Consider the following 17,799-nt stretch of genomic DNA (forward strand, 5'->3'; position numbering starts at 1 on the left):
CTGCTTCGCGCTTATGACGTCAACGGTGAAAGAACGAGTGTTTTCATCAGAGCTGCCCTGGTTCTAAAATCACAGATTTTTGGCTTCTCACCATCATTTATAGTTGGATCGCACTTCGTTTACATTTGAGGAGTACTTATTCGTTTGGAAATATCGTCTGATTCGTTTAAGATGAAAGACAAAAGAAGGTAAGAGAATTAGTTTTTCTTTGACTTTCGCGAAAGGGCTGAGGGTTCTTATCGCCCGGGCAGCTACTCGGCCAATATTGCGTTTGGACAATGCTGAAAGTTGCATGTTACTTTGTGGCGTTCTCTTATTTTACTAGGTTTTTTTAAGAGCTTTTAGTCGAAAAGGAACAGGGAATATGTCTTTCAAGTGTTAAGCAAAAGAAAGCGGATGATTATATACGGAAATTATCGTTCAAAGCAACTAGGCAAGCATGTTGTCTAGACTTTGACCTGGTTCTGGTAAAGACAGTGTTGTTATTGTGATTGCAGAGAATAAGGTCAGGAATCTTTTTTTTTCATTCTTTTTCGTAAACGTGTGTTTAAAATAGCAATATTTCACACCAATTGTTTTAAAGTATTCATCAAAAATAATTGTACATGCATATTGTCCTTCCATTGCCCTCATCCTTATGTTGCTAAGGCAAGTAGTTATCCACTAATTCAGGTTAACAGTGATCATGGAATAGTTTTACACTGCTCAGAATTGTACTAGTACACTGCATGTGCATAGAAATGATTTTTAATTTCAAACTAACAAACCACCATGATAAGTTTTTTTTTAATATGCCAAAAGGTAAATGATAAACATATTGTGTAAATTTTTTTCTAGTTTTTAAGTTTAAAAGTTTTTGCTGAGTAAAACCAAAGTTGAGAGAAGGAAGGACTGAAGTTAAGTAGTAAATATAATTAAGTTAATGTCTTAGGAATAAATGACATAAACATTGTAATACACTGATAGTGATTTTGAATTCATCATAAATGCTTCATTTTAAATACCTGCATAGGTGCATAGATTGTGCTCCTCTGTGTCATTTGCATTGTGCTAAACATTTTGTAAATTGCAAATATTATGGTGACTGAATGGTCATCATTACAATTTAATAAGTTTTAATTTTGTTTAATCAAAAAATAAATTTCACTTAGCACCAAGTTAAAAAGCAAAATATAGACCTGTTAAAGCATTTAATGATACAAAATATGTGATGGTTGATAATGAAAGAGACTAATGTTAATTTTACAGGATGTTTAAAATGCATAGTTTTTCAAATTTAATCTTTTATAAATGGATGCTCATAGACTTTCTAGCTTTGAATACTATTTGATACAGCATAGTATTGAATAAGAATAAGAATAGTCTTGAATAAGACTATTTCTCAAGTGATTTGTTAGCTTTATGAAATTATGCTTAGATGCAAGTATCAGTGTCAGTCTCACTCATATTAGTAGCATCTGTTCAAGTTGCACTTAATAGACCAAACAAACCAGAAATATCTATTACTTGACTAAATCAGTGCAGTTACAAAACATCTTTGTTAATCTGCCAAGAGTAGTAGACATAAAACATCGTCAAATGCTAAAAAGAACCTAAAATGTCTACACCCAATTATAGTTCTCTATTTATAATCTGAAATACTCTGGGGGCGAAAAATAGGGACATAATTCATTTTTAGCTTTTGCTTTATTTACTATCAAATTAACTAATCTGTGAGCATGTTTAGTTTTAAATTATTTTACCTTTTTTATTCTTAATAATGTATGGTTAGGTATAATTTACAAGGCTTGATGAGTTCATTAACTATGTGAATGCAAAAGAAAGCTTTTAGAGGCAGTATTTTGTTAACACTATGCCTATAATAAATGATCATTTGCTACTTCCTCGTGTATCATTTCACATTAGTGTCCATTTCCAAAAGAAAGGCTTTTCCTGAACGTAGAAATGAATCTTCTTTTATTACTGCTACTGGTTCTCCTGCTGCAGTTCTGACTAGTAATAGCTGTTCTCCTTAACTTTAATGGACTTTCTACATAAAGCCTATCTCTTTTGTCGTGCACATCTAGCAGATAGGATTTTTTTACCCTAAAGGAAAGGAGTAAATCTGGGAGAAAGAGAAAAACTTCCTAAGACTATAGTTTACTTGAGGCACCAACTCACTGAAATTAAGTTTGTAATGCCTACAATTACCAAATTAGTACAACTTTATTAGTACCATGGCATATATAAATGTCAAATATTACCACTTTGGACAAAGACCAAAGGTGACTGACAAATCCCTTCACCCTGTTTGATATTTCATGAGAAAAGGATATTGTGCACTTGTTAAATCTGTATGCATGTGATTAAACTGAAAAATAAATACCAAATGATGTTTGTAATATTCACCTAATGTCACTATTTACAATAAGTTACAGAAAAAAATTCTTAGCATGCTTTGACCTTTCCCCCGCCTTCCCATCCTAAAAAATGGAAGTTTTTAAAATACATTTTAAGTATATTATAACCTTTTTTTTTTTTTTTTGTGGGGAAGGAGTAGCCATTTGATGAAGTGCCCTACCACTGTAACAATCTTCATTGCACTATTTATACTTCCTACCGTCTTCTTGAAAATCTGTCAAAGATCACCATTCTGTTTCTTGTAATATAATCTGTGCTTCTATGCATGTATTCATATACATTTATTCAATTAAAATTAAAGTGTTTTATAATAATACTATGAATTTAAGAGGGTCAATGCTTGCTTACTTTTCTATGCTCTCTAAATGAGGTATTGCACTAAAGAGTTCCCCTTTGTTAAGCCATGAACTAAAAAAAATATAGAATGTTGTCTATCAATTTGATGTTGTTCCTTTCCCTGTTTAGCCATTGTGTTTACTGAATTGTCACCCACAAAACCTGACTATAGTGTGTTCTCTTTTTTTAAGGTTTGCTACTACTGATAGAAATGCCATTTTTTTCCTCAATAACCAAACCAGTTACATAGTTATCACTAGCAGAATGTTGACTTTATGAAAGCTAGTAGCTAACTTGCACAAAGTTGGTTCAGTTGATATGCGTCCAGAGCTACACCAATTAGATCTCAACAGCTAGGCAGAAACATGAAGCTCACCTCTTGTATGCATAATGTTATTTTATTTTAATACCACAGTATCAAAGCTGACATAAGAAAAAAGTGTTCATAAGCAGGACATTAAAAACTATGACAGTTAAAAGTGATTGCAATGTACATTTAAGAAATTACAGTAATTTATTTAAATTATGCTTTGTACATTACAGTCATTTGTGCAGTCAACAAGGTTTACAAAAACTGACTTGTTTTATCAACAGCTGTGTTCAAAATTTCTGTGTTGCCTAAAGAATAGAGGCAGCATGTGACTAACATGGGCTTTTGTTTTCCCTTCCATACATGCATGTGACACACACAGGTGTGCATGCCTATCTCCCTCTGTTCTCTCACTGTAATGCTTAGTGCCAAAGGATCTTAAAAATTGATTGTGCTTTTGCTTAACTTTTCAAAAGCATTTTTTTGTTGTTGTTTAGTTTATTGTACTTTCATAGTTCCTCACATACATTGCATTTGTACAAATAAGTCAGTTGAAGTTTTTGATCATTGTTTTGAACTGTAATAATAATAAACATTTTTATAGCACTTTTCTAATGATTTGTTCAACGCTCTTTACAGAAGTTATAGACAGACCAATCTACTTGAAGGAATCACTAACAAAAATGCACTGATATTCACATGTAATAGACACACAAAGTAAATACAGACATTATGCAAGCTCATGATTGGTCAAGATACCACAACAACGGAAAAAAGATACTAGGGAAAATTGTCCACTGCTATGCTGGCTGATTACTGCTGGACACTCCCAAGAAATGCTCCTAAACAGCTTTACTAGAGACAGGCAAAGAAATCTAAGACATAGTCTACGACTTTATTTGTTTTTACAGGTATTAACCACAGGTCAATTACTATTAGCATGCATTTTGTGATGTACACAATAATTATTGCAGATTACAAAAAAAGCCAGTTTTTGCATTTTGATTGTCATATTAGTGTTGAGCACATTTAAAATTGATAAGAAATGACTAATTTTATTTCAATAACATGACTTTTGTAAAAATTTGTTGACCAGTCTTATCATTGCCTCTTTGGAATACAATTGAGCATGTATTGTCTTAAAACAAAATTTGATCTTTTCAACAGATGAGTAAGAAACTTTGAACAGTTAAAGAAAAAGGTGTAAAGGTGTAATTAGGGTCTTTCTCTTTTTCTGTCTCATTTTGTGTAATAAATCTGCAAAGTTTTCTGGTTTTTCAAAAAGAAAGGTGCATTATAAAGCTCTCTGTGCAGAAGACTGCTTAAATACAAACCTGCAGAAAATGTGGCAAGTGGCTGCATCTACTTATCAATCCTGCAGACAAAGCATGATTGTCAGAATGTTGTCAGCTTTTAGCAAATCATAATGAAAATCAACAGCACTGGAATAGTACAGGTATACAGTAATAACACAGGGTCAAAACTGGAGTCTCTGGACTATTCTTAAATTTAAGCCAGATATTTGCATTTACATTTTTAATCATTTTTTAAAACATTTTATCATTATTGGTGAAAGCAATCTTAATGTGTCTCAGCCAGTTGCAACAGCTATCGTTTGGATATGTGCTATCACCATATAACTAGATACTAATGAAGACTGGTTGTAATTTCCTTTCACAAATTACATTGTGCTATCTCTCAGTGGGTTTTCTGATGATCATGTTTTCATTTGCTGTCTTCATCTAGACAGAACTGCAGTTCTCTCATGCATAAAACTGATTGCAGGAGGACCATTTAGCAGGAAGGATAGATTTCTTGCTGAAGGCTATCACCCAGAAGAAATACGTAGGCTCAGATTTGCTGCTTTAAATGAGGAGCATGATTATTTTCTCTGCGTGACCATGATAAATGTACATTTTCCTAAATTTATCTCAAATGTTACATGTGCTATGAGTTGAGTAATACGTAAATGCAACTTTTTTTTTTAATATTTATATCCCATCTTCTTCACCACTCTTACCTCCCTTCTTATCTCCCCAGTTGCAGCAAGATTCAAGGCAGTTTTGCCCGAGACCCAGCCAGTCTTGGTGGAGAATGAATGGGCTCAGTCATCAGACACAGAAATTTGGTGGGGGAGCTGGGATGGGGAGAAGCATGGGAACATTGTGTGTTGTCCATTTGAAGATAATGGGTAGAGCGTCACTCTGTAGATTATCTTCTGCTCACTGACAATGAAGGGGTTGAAGCTTAGCAGTTAGTATACACCAAGTATTTCATCACCATACATTTATATATTTTTAACATGTGCAGCCATCTATCTTTTATCTCACAGAGTGAAGGAGAGAATTGTTCAGTTAGTACTGAGTTGTTTCCTTTAATGGCCACATGTCTAAGAGAAAAATCCTGTGCTCTGTTTACATCTCCTATGTTAATATCTGGTTAAGCAATCTTACATGCTGCAATTAGAAAGATATAGTCACTATTAATATTGTAACTTAAAAGGACAGAAAATAATTGACAGAAATGTACATTATTTCATTGTGTTATGCAGGCAGACTTCTGTATCTTAAAAAAGACTTGTTTTTGTCACATTAATATCCATGTACACCAGTTGACAGTTGTTACTCGATAATACATGTCTGATCTTGCATATAAATTTGTGTCCTATTAGAAGAGCACAACTGGGTGTGAGGAATATTCGCACATTAATCATTTTGACAAGGATTTGTGTCATCCTTCCATTTTATATCTCTGTAACTTAGTGTTTCAGTTCACAACGACTATTTTTCTAAGGTCATTGAGTTTTATGTACATCCATATGTCATTGATGAGAAAAGACCTTGTGCTTTTAAAATTTGAGGGAACAAGATTATAATAGACATTGCTAGACAAACCATTCAAAATCAACAGTAGCATATTACTACCATGACAACCAGCTACATTACTCTGTTTCGTTTATCCAGAACTAAACCAGTGAAAGTGGTTTTATTAGTGGATGAATTACTTTATAAGCTTTAAATTTAGTATTGGTGATAACATTTTCCTCCTCTCTCACTGAAGTATGCAAACAAACAAGCATACACTAGCACTAATACTTTTGTTTGTTCATGTTCCTGGAGGTTTAGGGACAGGCATATCCACAAGCTTTTTTCCTGCTCCATGTCACACATTTCTTTCTCACATAGAATGAATCTAGTTTAAGTTTCACTCAGACTATAAGGCTATACTATTCTCTGAAACATCAGCTCATCCAGCACAGGGAGCAGAACTGTTCAGGATTACTAGAGCGTGACAGCCTATTGAAAGCAGCCCATTTGCCACTCTGGCTGCCCTCTTTCCACATGAATGAGTACTAGAAGTAATGTGTAGTTAGTTTGGCAGTCAGAAGATAGCAGTTCACATCTTTGGTGCTTAGTGTGTGTACTGCTTGAAATCTTGATGCACAGTTACGTTACAAAATTTTGCTATAACTGTAAAACTGCAAACCAGCGAAGTGTGTATTTGACATCTTAGCTTTTGCTTTTGGAATCTAACTTAATCAAAGGAAGAAAAATTATTTATGACATGGAAGTAAAGTCGTATTTGAACAGAATGTAAATGTATTGTTTCCATCCAATAGCACCTAAGTGAATATTTCTACTAAATAAACACAGAGATTTTGTGATCAAGGAAAATCATAATGCCATACAAGTAAGTATATTACTGTTATCTGCAATGACCTGTCGTTAGTGTGACATGATTTGTGTTTGTTCAGCAGAAGATCTCGTTTATAATATAAAATATTAAATGCTGAAAGTGTGCTGATCTAACTAAGGGTATGCATTTTTTTGGGGGGGGGTGGGGGTGGGTTGACAATACTTGTGAGAAATAACTTTCTTTGAATTTTGAGTTATCCCCCACAAGAAATAAGTTTAAATCTTGAGATAACCAGTTTGAATGTATTGTTAAGAGATTGAAAATTGTTTCAAAATTAATACCTTATGTCTGTTTTCTGGAGAAGATTAGGTTTCTCTCCTTTTAGTTTGGTATTACCAGAAGCATCCAGTTACGTTGACAGTTTGAGGTTAACATGCTGACTGAATGCTTCTGTTTGTGTAGTGAAACTATGGAGCACCTTTTCCTCAATCCAGATTTTTTTTCAGCTTCAGTGTGAATTTTTTTTTAAATAGACATTGAGATTAGGTAAATAGGTGCTTCAAATAAACTTTTGATGGTGCCTTTGCTGTAAGGTACTTTGCCATTTGAAATGTGAACTATTTTTAAAATACTAATAGAAAACATTTAGTTTGAGAAAAACATTCCTGACTTGTAGATTGTTTTTTTCCCTTGGAGTGGGGATGGAAGTACCAATCAGAACAATATACAATGTTTTTGAAAATGTTAAGGTGTCATCTTTGTAAGACAAAGTGGCTGAGACACTTTGTCTATCACTTTAATGACTTGTACATGATTTATAGTGACAGCAGTGATGTCCCATCCATTTAAAATTTTTATTTAATGTTAGCATGGTGATTATTCAGGCTTCAATTTTATTACTAGCCTGCGGAGTCCTTTTCCACCGCCACCTTGCTATAACCTCTTCTCCCTATCCCTGTGCTGCAGACTGCAAGATGCAGACTTCGTGTAAGGCATTGAGGTTTGTAATGCCATCGCTGACTTTTACGAGATAGGAATGCCTGATGACATTTGGAGACCAAAGGGTGCATTATTCCTCTTTTCGTGAAGCTTTTTGGTGTATTTGGCATATGCTTCCCAGTTTTTGAGCAAACACCCTCTTTTTCTAGCAGGCTTTTACTCAGTTCATAGTTTGATAACACCCCAGACCATTGAAAAGTAAACTTTGGAAATAACATTTCAAACATGCTTTCTGTAGAAGCAGAATTCTTTGTTTCTTCAAGTTGCTTATTAAAACTGATTATGAATTATAGATAGTAAAGAGAACTGCTGGTAGTCATTACACAGATATGTTGTCAGTATGTTTTATTTTAAGTAAGCTGTTAACATTTTATGGATACACATTCCTAAGAAGTGTCATTGATAACATATTGACATTTTAAATGGCAAAATAATTGTGCTGTAACATTTCGAATCATTAAATAATTCTTGATTGTATGCCATAAAAATGTATATTTTGTTTCTATATTTTATCAGGCAGCTAGTGTAATGTAGAAAAAAAACATGTTTAATTTAATGACTCATATTTATGGATGCTTTAAAATAGACAGACATTTGAGGCCAGTTTAATGAAATGGATTGGTTATCATTAAATTATACATTACTTTTCTGTGGAGTTTAACTCAGTACATGCTACTATAGTGCACACTACTGCCAGAGGCTTTCTTGACATCTAGTTACACTTAAGCCACCGTTCATTATGGTTTTGTTTTGGGATCAAAGTAACAACGCCACAATGATTTTGTTTGGCACAGAGGAAATGTCAAATGTTTGATATTTATGTGTGTGGGGAAAGGTCACATTCGGATGAAATATTTAAGACAGTATTTTTTAACTTAAAGGTAAGGGAAAATTATTTGAATTTCTAGCAAGACTAATGCTGTTTAAAAGTAAGAGGCAAATGCTGGGTTATTTGCAGAATTACAAACGTTATTTTAACACAGATCTCTCTGCTAAAATCTCTTTTGCAAATAGGATAAATAATTGAATACATACCTCACAGTATACTTTTGGGTTTGTTGTATATGGGGTGAAAAGATTTTGCCAAGGCCATATTTGATAAAGAATTCATATTCACATTCTCTCTCTCAGTGCTTGATTGAAATGATGTGGTTAAATATTTTAACAGTTCCACTAGCCAACATTTGCAGCTGGTTGTAAAGTACAAGTGAACTAAAATATAGGTGAAGATGTATAACAAGCTAGAAAGTACAATATGGAGGGTACGCACCCAGAAGCCCTTAAGCTTTTTAAAGATACTCTGCTTATCAGGACAACCAATCAATGATCTGGCTAATTATAGTAAAAGCGGCAAAAGTAGAGAGTGTACCTCTGTTTAGTGCAAGGTTTTAACTTACCCTTCCAAAATAGCTTTTGTTTCAGCAAACAATGGTTTCTCTCCCTTTTTTCCTGACCCATTCATTGTTTTATCCAGTTGCACCATTAGTCAGCATTCAGACAAGCATCCTTATGTTCTCATGCATCAGATAATATTTAGACAACTTTGTTTTATTTTCAGAAATTCAGAGAAGCGCAAAGAAAAGTCTCGAGATGCTGCGAGATGTCGGCGCAGTAAGGAGACAGAAGTGTTTTTTGAGCTTGCCAACAGCCTTCCTCTTCCAGCTTCTGTCACCTCACAACTTGACAAAGCCTCAGTCATGCGGCTAGCCATCAGTTTCCTCAAGATCAGTAGTGTGTTGGAGCAGCACAACTGGTCGGGTAGGTCCAGCTACCCCTAGCTTTTGTTCAGGACTGTTCAGAACGGCCCACCCATTTACATTTCATTACCTTCAGAATTAAACCTTTATTCATGTTTAGCCCAAGTGCTGATTGGGTGCACTGTCCATCTAACCCATTAGCTATGTAGAATGTGGTACTTAATGTTATTATATTGTAGTTTTATGAGCTTGTTTTCATGGTATGAAATTCTAAGTTGAAGAAAAAGAACAAATGAAGAAAAGTTATTGTTCTGTTCAGTCCAATTTAAAAGGGTAGTTTTCTGTTTTTCCTTATGTCAGAAATTATTACACTGATGGGGTATTGTGGTTGTGGAAGGTTCTTCAGTACCTAAGGTTCAGGTGTGCCCTTACATGTACTTGAAAACTTGCACACATGCGTGACACTTGATAGTGTAAGTAGGAAGTATTTCAGAACATTTTTTATCAGCAGGCTAGAACAGCTTGCCCTCAGCTGAAAGCACAGTTTGCCATGTTATCCATCCCTTCATTTTGCCTTCCACCCCTCCCTGCCTGACTCATATTTAGATAAAGGGCTGTCAAAGCTAAAATGGAGGAAAAGAAAATATCCTTGCAAATATTCATTTACAGTGTTGCAGGGAAAAAATATTCAGGTGGAAATGTTTTTGTTACATAGCCAAAATGTTTTTGTTACACAGCCAAAATGTTTTTGTTACACAGGCAGTGTTTTCATTGCATAGTCTTTTTGCACATGATCCCCTTTCTCTGCCCTTTTCCTAGCATTTAGCACCAGACATTTTGTTTTTCTGTTAAATATGTTTTTAATGTATGACTTTGGTAACCATGCTTTCAGTTTTTTTTTCCATGAATCTTATTAACATTACATAGCTGTATGTTGACATGATAAAACAAGTGTTTTATTTTTGACACTGGATATAATACTCATAATAATGAAGACTGCAGCTTCAAAGACAGACATTTCAAGAGATTGTGTTTACCATTGCTCATTTTGTACATTAACTGGCTGAACTTGCACTGTAGTATTGGAAAGGGGAACTGAATTTCAACTGAGTTTTCCAAGATGTCAAGCCCTTGTGTGCATTTCCTGCTGTACACTATAAGCTGTGTCATTTACTAGGGCTTGTCAAGCACTTCTGACGTAATAGAAAAGCATGGGAAACTTCATGACTTGCATCCGTTTTCCCTCAGCTATCAAGCACAGCAGCTAGCATGTTGTTCAAAGCCCAAGTCAAGTACCAAGAACTGTACAAGTTAGCAAGAATGAAAATGTTGGTTTGACCTTAATGCACTGGAAATATTGAATTCTATTTATAGCTACTTAACTACATAGGAAGAAAAGTTTGCTTCAGGAAAATAACCATGATTATTGTATGTTGGGCAGTGCAGTCTGTCACACTAGTGCTAGTAGTGACCATGCTAAACTTTCTTACTGATGTAAAAAGAAAAAGTACATCAGATGCGTATTTATAATAGGGTGTTTCCTATTTTAGTGATTGCAGATTTCCATTAAAAATGTTTGAATGCCATATGATAAGCACCTTTTTTGTACAAAAGGATAGAATCAGTTTCATTATCATTCCCTATTTAATTCTTTCAGAAAGAAGGTTATTTTGGAAAAGAACACACAATTTTCTTTTGTTTACTTACAGGGTTAAATGTAAACATTTCAGAATATTTAATATGTAAATACTTTTTGTTTCACCTTTCACTTAGTTCGTCATCATCTATGACTAAGAGTCACTGTGTAGTGGTGATAGGGTGTGAAACCATAAATATTGGTTTCTCTTGCTACCCAGACCACTCACAAACTGCAAGCCTATCCCATTCTCCTTTTTCCTTCAGCTCCGCCTTAACTGATATGATTACCTAACAGCTAAAAATGCCTTTGCCATTTTTGCTACAGACTGGAAGACATGTCATTTGTACCTTTTTTACATTGAAGAGTTTAGTGGATGCACAGTATTTTCTCACACTCCTTTCTAGCACAAGAGATGAAGACCAATAAAAACCCTGAGAAAGGACTTCCTAACATGCGCATCAAAAATCTTAAACATTTCTTTTATTACTGATTCTTATTTTCCTATGTAGTTTCATAAAACTGCAGATGCTTCTGTGGGGTATAAATGCATTCAGGCTTAGATTCTTAACAGAGCTGAAAGATTGTTTTTCCTACTTGGTGAAGTTTTGGGTGAAATGAGTATGGTGTTAAGTGGTTTGTGTTGCCATCACTTTTGAGGTCACCAGAAAGCCTGTACACTAGTTAAAAAAGGATTTGATAAATGTTACAGTCTGAGTTCCATTATTGTGCAGAAAAGCAGTGAGGGCTCTTAAAGCAGTTTCAGGAAGTCCGGATAAACCAAATTTTTAGGTTCCTGTGGAATCTTCTTTCAATACCATTTCTTTTAGTTTACTTCTTCTTTAAAATTACCCTGCCATCCGCTGAAAAAGAACTACCCTCGTTTGCTGTGGTTTTTTTAGGCACACTAACATATTTGATGAAAATGCATGTTGACAGGGGTTAAGAGACGATGAAGTACCTGAGTTGGTAATAAAACAGTTTGTTGAATGATAAAAGAGAATAACATTCCAGTTTATATTATGCAAAAAACCAGCTGAAGAGATGTAAATAGAATGCTTATATTGTTACTACTTAAAATGTTATTTTCTAATAATATTGCTGACTTTTGATTTAGTAGCTTCCACTCTGGTGCATTGGAGTAAACACTAATGTTTGGAAAAACAGTTGGCTGAGACATTAAGATATTTTTGTTTATTAATTTATATTTTTTGTTGTTTACAAAACATGGGATCCCACTTTTTTTTTCATTCTGCGTGTTGCTGAAACTCAGGGAAATGCAAGGCAGGTTTTTCAGCCAAATACACTAGGTACTTGGCTAATTAATTGTCTAAATTAACCAATCAAGCCAACTTTCTCAGAGGGATTTAGGAGCTTCTAATTTTAGGCTTATTGATTGCCTAAAGCAGCAACCCAAGCAAAACAGATTGCAGTTGATCATGCAAAAGATTCATTATGTTCAGTGAGTGATTGATTACAACAAACAATTTTAACCAGTATGGATAAGGGATGTTATATTTCTAGGACAGCAGACTGATGGGCAGCATAAGGGCATTAGTTTGTAAAGAAGGAGTAGAGATAATTTATTCACCATGTATGCCATTACATTGTAGCTTAGACCAATCTGCAATGTGCAGTTTGTTTTTATTACTTAAGTTCATTTTAGACTTGCATTCATGAAGCTAATTGATAAAGAGAAATATCCATATCTAACCAGTAGTAATAATAAACACCCTTATTGAACAGTGTATTTTCATTTTAGTTTCAATAAGTTTATGTGGTATGAATGTGTGTGTGTGTGTGTGTTTTTTTTTTAAATACCTCTTCTAGATCCAAGTGATGGCAAGAGCAAAACAGAAGAAAAACTTCAAATTGACCACCTATATCCAAAGTCTTTGGAAGGTTTTGTTTTTATATTGTCCCGTGAAGGTGATATCATCTACATCAGTGAGAGTGTTTCAAAGTACCTTGGAATTCAGCAGGTAAATCATGTAATGGTCTTTTTTTTAAGAATACTTATTCTCTATTTTAGAAATAAGTTTATTTATCAAGATTGATGACTGTAATACATTAACCTTTTTTTTTTTTGGACTGAAGAGACAAACAGTGTGAAACTTCTGTCATAAGTATATCTATAATACTGTAGTATATATGCACACTTTCCTTGTTCTTTCTGTGGAATAATTCTTATAGCATATCATAGTAATAATGGATTGATTAATATTATCCTTGAACATTATATTTTACCATCATTAAAATGGTCATGATGATGGTAAAGACGTGAACTTCAAAATGATGAATGTTTGTGGCTCAGCTCATTTAAGCTTAATTTAGTACTTAGCAGGTGATATAGATTATTTGTGACTGTGATGCAGATTGAGTTGATAGGACAAAGCATCTATGATTTTGCCCATCCTTGTGACCATGACGAAATTCGGGAAGTCCTGTCTGTTCGCACACATGGTTCAAAGACGCCTGTCACAGAAGAGAGAGTTTTTTTCCTCCGCATGAAATGCACCCTTACATCAAAAGGGAGAAATGTCAACTTGAAATCTGCTACCTACAAGGTAATTAACTGCTGAACAACAAGTATTTTAAACAGTTAAGAATGATTTAGCATTCTGTAGACATCAGTTACCAGTATTTACAGAGGCACTTTTGTATATGTTTAACACATTATATATGTCTGTATTCACAAACATGGACATGTATAATAGTATTCATGTGTTTGCAAGCTAAATTCAGGTAGATAATTATGCACATTCCCTTGCAGGTGTGGTTTTTTTCACCTTGTAAAGTAATATTTTCATAAAAGTTTATTTGTTTCTATGGGATTTTACATTTCTGTGGATTGCAACATTTCTAATCAATTTGCCATTTCTTCCAGGTTATGTCTGGCTGGTTTTTTTTTTTTTTGTTTTTTTTTTTTAATTTACTTTAATTTTTTTTCTGTGATAGGTGATCAAATGCACTGGGCGACTCGTGATAAAGAGCAGCAGACGCAGTAGTGGCAGCTTCCAGTCCACTCTACCTTACCTGTTGTCAGTAGGGGAGCCGATTCCTCACCCGGCCAACATAGAGATTCCAATGGATGGCAACACTTTTCTGAGCAAGCATGATATGAACATGCACTTCACTTACTGTGACGAAAGGCAAAAAATTTTGTTTTTGGTTGTTTTGGGGTTTTTGATTTTGTTAAACTGGGAGATATGTACTGCAGGCATAGCATTGTAAAGAACAAAAGCAAGCATCATTTTTCACTTGCTCCCTAGAATAGGCACATGATGGAAAAGTCATTGCAGCAGAAAATAAAGTTAAGAAGTATATTCTCCCTCTCCCTATAGTTTTCCTCCTTCCCAAACATTTCCTTTTTTCCATTTAACTTTTTCTCCTTCTTTTATCCGTCTCATCCATCTTTCCAGCCTTGTGGAAAGGACTTTTGTTGTACAAAAACCCATGATAATGCTTGTGAGAAAAAGTGAATACCATATCTACAGAATATTTGCTTCACATCATTTTAAGCAGAAAATATATCTTGGGTAATTGAAAAGATGTCAATTAAATGTTTTTAATATAAATAGGTAATAAACACACACATTTGTTATCAGACCATACAGTTTTGACTTAGATCCTACTGAAAGAGTATCTAGTTTATACTTGAAAATACAGAAATAGGCTGCAAATGTTTATATTGTTTTTACAGAGTACAAGATCTTCTGTGCTATAGCAGTGATGAACTCTTGGGCAAGTCTCTGTATGATTATCATCATGCCCTGGATAGTGAAATTGTGGAAAAGGCATATAAAGATCGTGAGTTTTGGGAATTCACTGATTATAAATTTGTGATATTAATGACGGGGGCTTAATATCACGTAGCACTTTTTTTAGTTTTGTGGTTTGGTAAAATGTATGTTTTCAGCTATGATGTAATGCTTTTTGATCTGTATTGATCTGCCAACAATTTTTTTTTTCAATTTTTAGGATTTTTTAAATATTTTTTGGGAGGGGGTAAATTTTTAGCTCAGTAATTTAAATGAATATGTTTAGAATTATCTTCTGCTATATTCTTTATTCTAACAAATATTTTCAGTAAACATAAACCATTCCTATATTTCACTATGGTCTTACACTCTATATTCTATATGGCTAAATGTCCAAATTGGCTGGGGATGCACTATGTTGATAAAAGATGGAATTTGGTGATAGTGATTGAGAAGGAGCTATGCAGAAAATATGTTCATCTTAAAATCACATTTTTCTTTAACATAGCATGAGCTTTGGAAATATGGGGAATTTATGTTTTTTGTGTGTGTGTGTTGATAGTATTTGCCAAAGGCCAGACAATGACTGGACAATATCGCTTTCTGGCACGTGGTGGGGGAATGGCATGGGTTATCACCCAGGCCACTGTTATTCACAACAGCCGTAGTCAGAAGGCACAGTGGATTGTGTGCGTCCACTATGTCTTGAGGTAATTCACTGTTTTACTTTATGCTTTAGCACAAATATGTCTTTTTAAAGATGGTGTTTGGAGTAAGAACCCATAGTGGTTTGTTTCTTTCAGCTGTTTGAGAATCTTATGTAATAAGAATATCATCATAAACTGTTGATTCATTTTTGCAGAACAATTTTTTATTATTTGTTTTCAACAGTCATGTGGAACAAAAGGAACTAAAACTGTCAAAAGTTCAGCTCCCCTTGTGCCTGCCTCCCATGCAGCCACGAACAGAATCTGTCTTCTTATCAGATATTGCGACTGCCATAAATAGAGATGGTAAGGCAGTATACACCTAGTATATAAAATATAAGTGACCTCTGTTTCATATGACATTGGCGGTCAAAGTCTCCCAAAAACTAATTTTCTGGACCGCACACTTTGTCAATATGATGTGTAGATTTCTACCATGATCTCCTGAGATGGTCTGTCTTGGCTTTTACAGCATGCAGCTCAGTCTTCACAGTGTCCTTTGTTGTTATCATTGACTGGAATTTAATTTTTGGAATTCAACTCTTGAATATTGTTGATGTCTAAAGTGCACTTAGTTTTCCCATAGAGCTGGGATATAGCATTATATTATATATAGTATTATATTTGTGTTTTTACAGCAAGCTGCCCCAAATTACCATCTAGGGTAAATAATGTCTTGTCTTTTTAATGATCATAAAGACTTTTATTATCATCATCATTGTTATTCCAGCTAATTGCTTCTTAAAAAAAAAAGGCATTGGCCATCATATGAATGAAATGACTAATTAAGATTTATTTTCTTCCTTAAGATGTGGATGATGACTCAGAAGACATGATGTACCGTGCTCCAACACCTGGAGAGGAATGCGTGCCTCTCACTTTCCCTACATTTTCGCAAGGTATGATTGGTCCAAAAAAAAGAGAGATAGCCAATTTTCTGTCTTTTTATATCCATGCATGTGTTTGCAAATCTTCATGTCAAATCCAGATGCTTAAACTAATGTTAAAACTGATTGGCTTTATATAAATGCTCGTTATTTCACCACCCAAACCTCTCATTTCCTGTTGTATTATAATGGTTACAGCCCTGCCTCTCCACAGATATATTCTGGACAGATGATAGCAAGATAATGAGTCTATACTGTATGCAAACATGCACGAAAAGCCACACCAGTGCGCAAATACCCAGATTGTAGATTTATTTTGTTGGCAGTAAAAATGTCCAGCCCTCTTAGCATCTCTGGGTATTTCATGAAAGGGTTTAAACTTGTAAAGGTATTTTCCCTTCCAAAGTGGGCTTCACACTCTCCAAGTGCAAGCACCAGAATTATTAAGAAAACATTTATTTCAGTGAAAACAGTAATAATGTACATCTAACTTATGGCTTATTCTCCTTTTTTAACAACAAAAAAAAAAAACAACAGTTGCCCAGTTGGCTAGTAGGGATAAAGAGAGGCATCTGTCTTCACCTCCAGCACTGCTTGGTTTTGGACTGAAGAAGGAGCCAGCTATGTCACCGCCACTTTGTCGCAGCAAAGACGTGTTGAGCTGCAGTGCCTCACCCTCATCAAACTCTAGTGCTTCATCCCGAGTAAGTAGAAAACTACATTTACATGCTGCAGACACTATGTCATTGCTTATTGCATTAAAGATTTTCTAGCTCAAATACATGACATGTGTTGCTTCTCAGTTGACACTGGGGAATGAAAGACAATTTTTTCTTATTGTTTCATATAATTAATTTAAATAAGTTTCGGTCCAGATTGTGTTCCCTTGTTTATCGCGGGGGATAGGTTCCAAGACCAGCCGCGATAAATGAATTTCCGCGAATTAGGGACATCCATGCAATAATAATATATACATGTAAAACAATATCATGTTAGTGTAAAGTAATATATTAATCATGGTATTAATACAATACAATAACACTTAAGTGTAAAAAAAATTATACAACACAAAGAAACCCAAAAAACTGATGCGAACTGGCTGCGAGATGGGAGATACCAATCATGGCTTGTCGCTTATGCATAGCAATTGATTTCTCATACAGTTGTTTCTTTCGTCTGACTATTCACAAAATTACCATGATATTTTAATAGAAATACTAATAAAGCTAAATTTTTCGTCTTTTTCCTGTTGAAGTATCTATGGTATTTTGTAGAACGATAATTCCCAGCGTGGAAACAAAAAAAACCGCGAAGTAGTGAATCCGCGATAGATAAACCGCGAAGTAGCGAGGGAACACTGTATATAGAATAACCAAAAGTCACATGTTAACTAAAGGCAACATTGGTAAGAAGTACACACTAAATAGTCT

The 17,799-nt window shown here is 34.5% G+C and overlaps 1 protein-coding gene across 3 annotated transcripts in view; it reads left to right on the forward strand.

Annotated features, from left to right (window-relative positions):
- The window catches only part of LOC112571180 (endothelial PAS domain-containing protein 1-like), a 23,980-nt gene continuing 6,181 nt past the window's right edge, over window positions 1–17,799 (forward strand). For 2 of the 3 annotated variants that reach the window (XM_025250004.1, XM_025250005.1), the window contains exons 1-10: window positions 1–188; window positions 9,240–9,439; window positions 12,845–12,996; window positions 13,390–13,581; window positions 13,973–14,166; window positions 14,718–14,824; window positions 15,338–15,485; window positions 15,667–15,788; window positions 16,292–16,381; window positions 16,907–17,073. In XM_025250004.1, the coding sequence (XP_025105789.1) occupies window positions 172–188; window positions 9,240–9,439; window positions 12,845–12,996; window positions 13,390–13,581; window positions 13,973–14,166; window positions 14,718–14,824; window positions 15,338–15,485; window positions 15,667–15,788; window positions 16,292–16,381; window positions 16,907–17,073 (1,389 nt within the window). In that variant the 5' untranslated portion in view covers window positions 1–171. Of the gene's footprint in view, window positions 189–6,450; window positions 6,737–9,239; window positions 9,440–12,844; window positions 12,997–13,389; window positions 13,582–13,972; window positions 14,167–14,717; window positions 14,825–15,337; window positions 15,486–15,666; window positions 15,789–16,291; window positions 16,382–16,906; window positions 17,074–17,799 lie in introns of those variants that run through there. The other variant, XM_025250006.1, reaches the window with a different exon arrangement.

The sequence above is a fragment of the Pomacea canaliculata genome, linkage group LG8 (genome assembly GCF_003073045.1).
Source record: "Pomacea canaliculata isolate SZHN2017 linkage group LG8, ASM307304v1, whole genome shotgun sequence".
NCBI classification, from domain to species: Eukaryota; Metazoa; Mollusca; class Gastropoda; order Architaenioglossa; family Ampullariidae; genus Pomacea; species Pomacea canaliculata.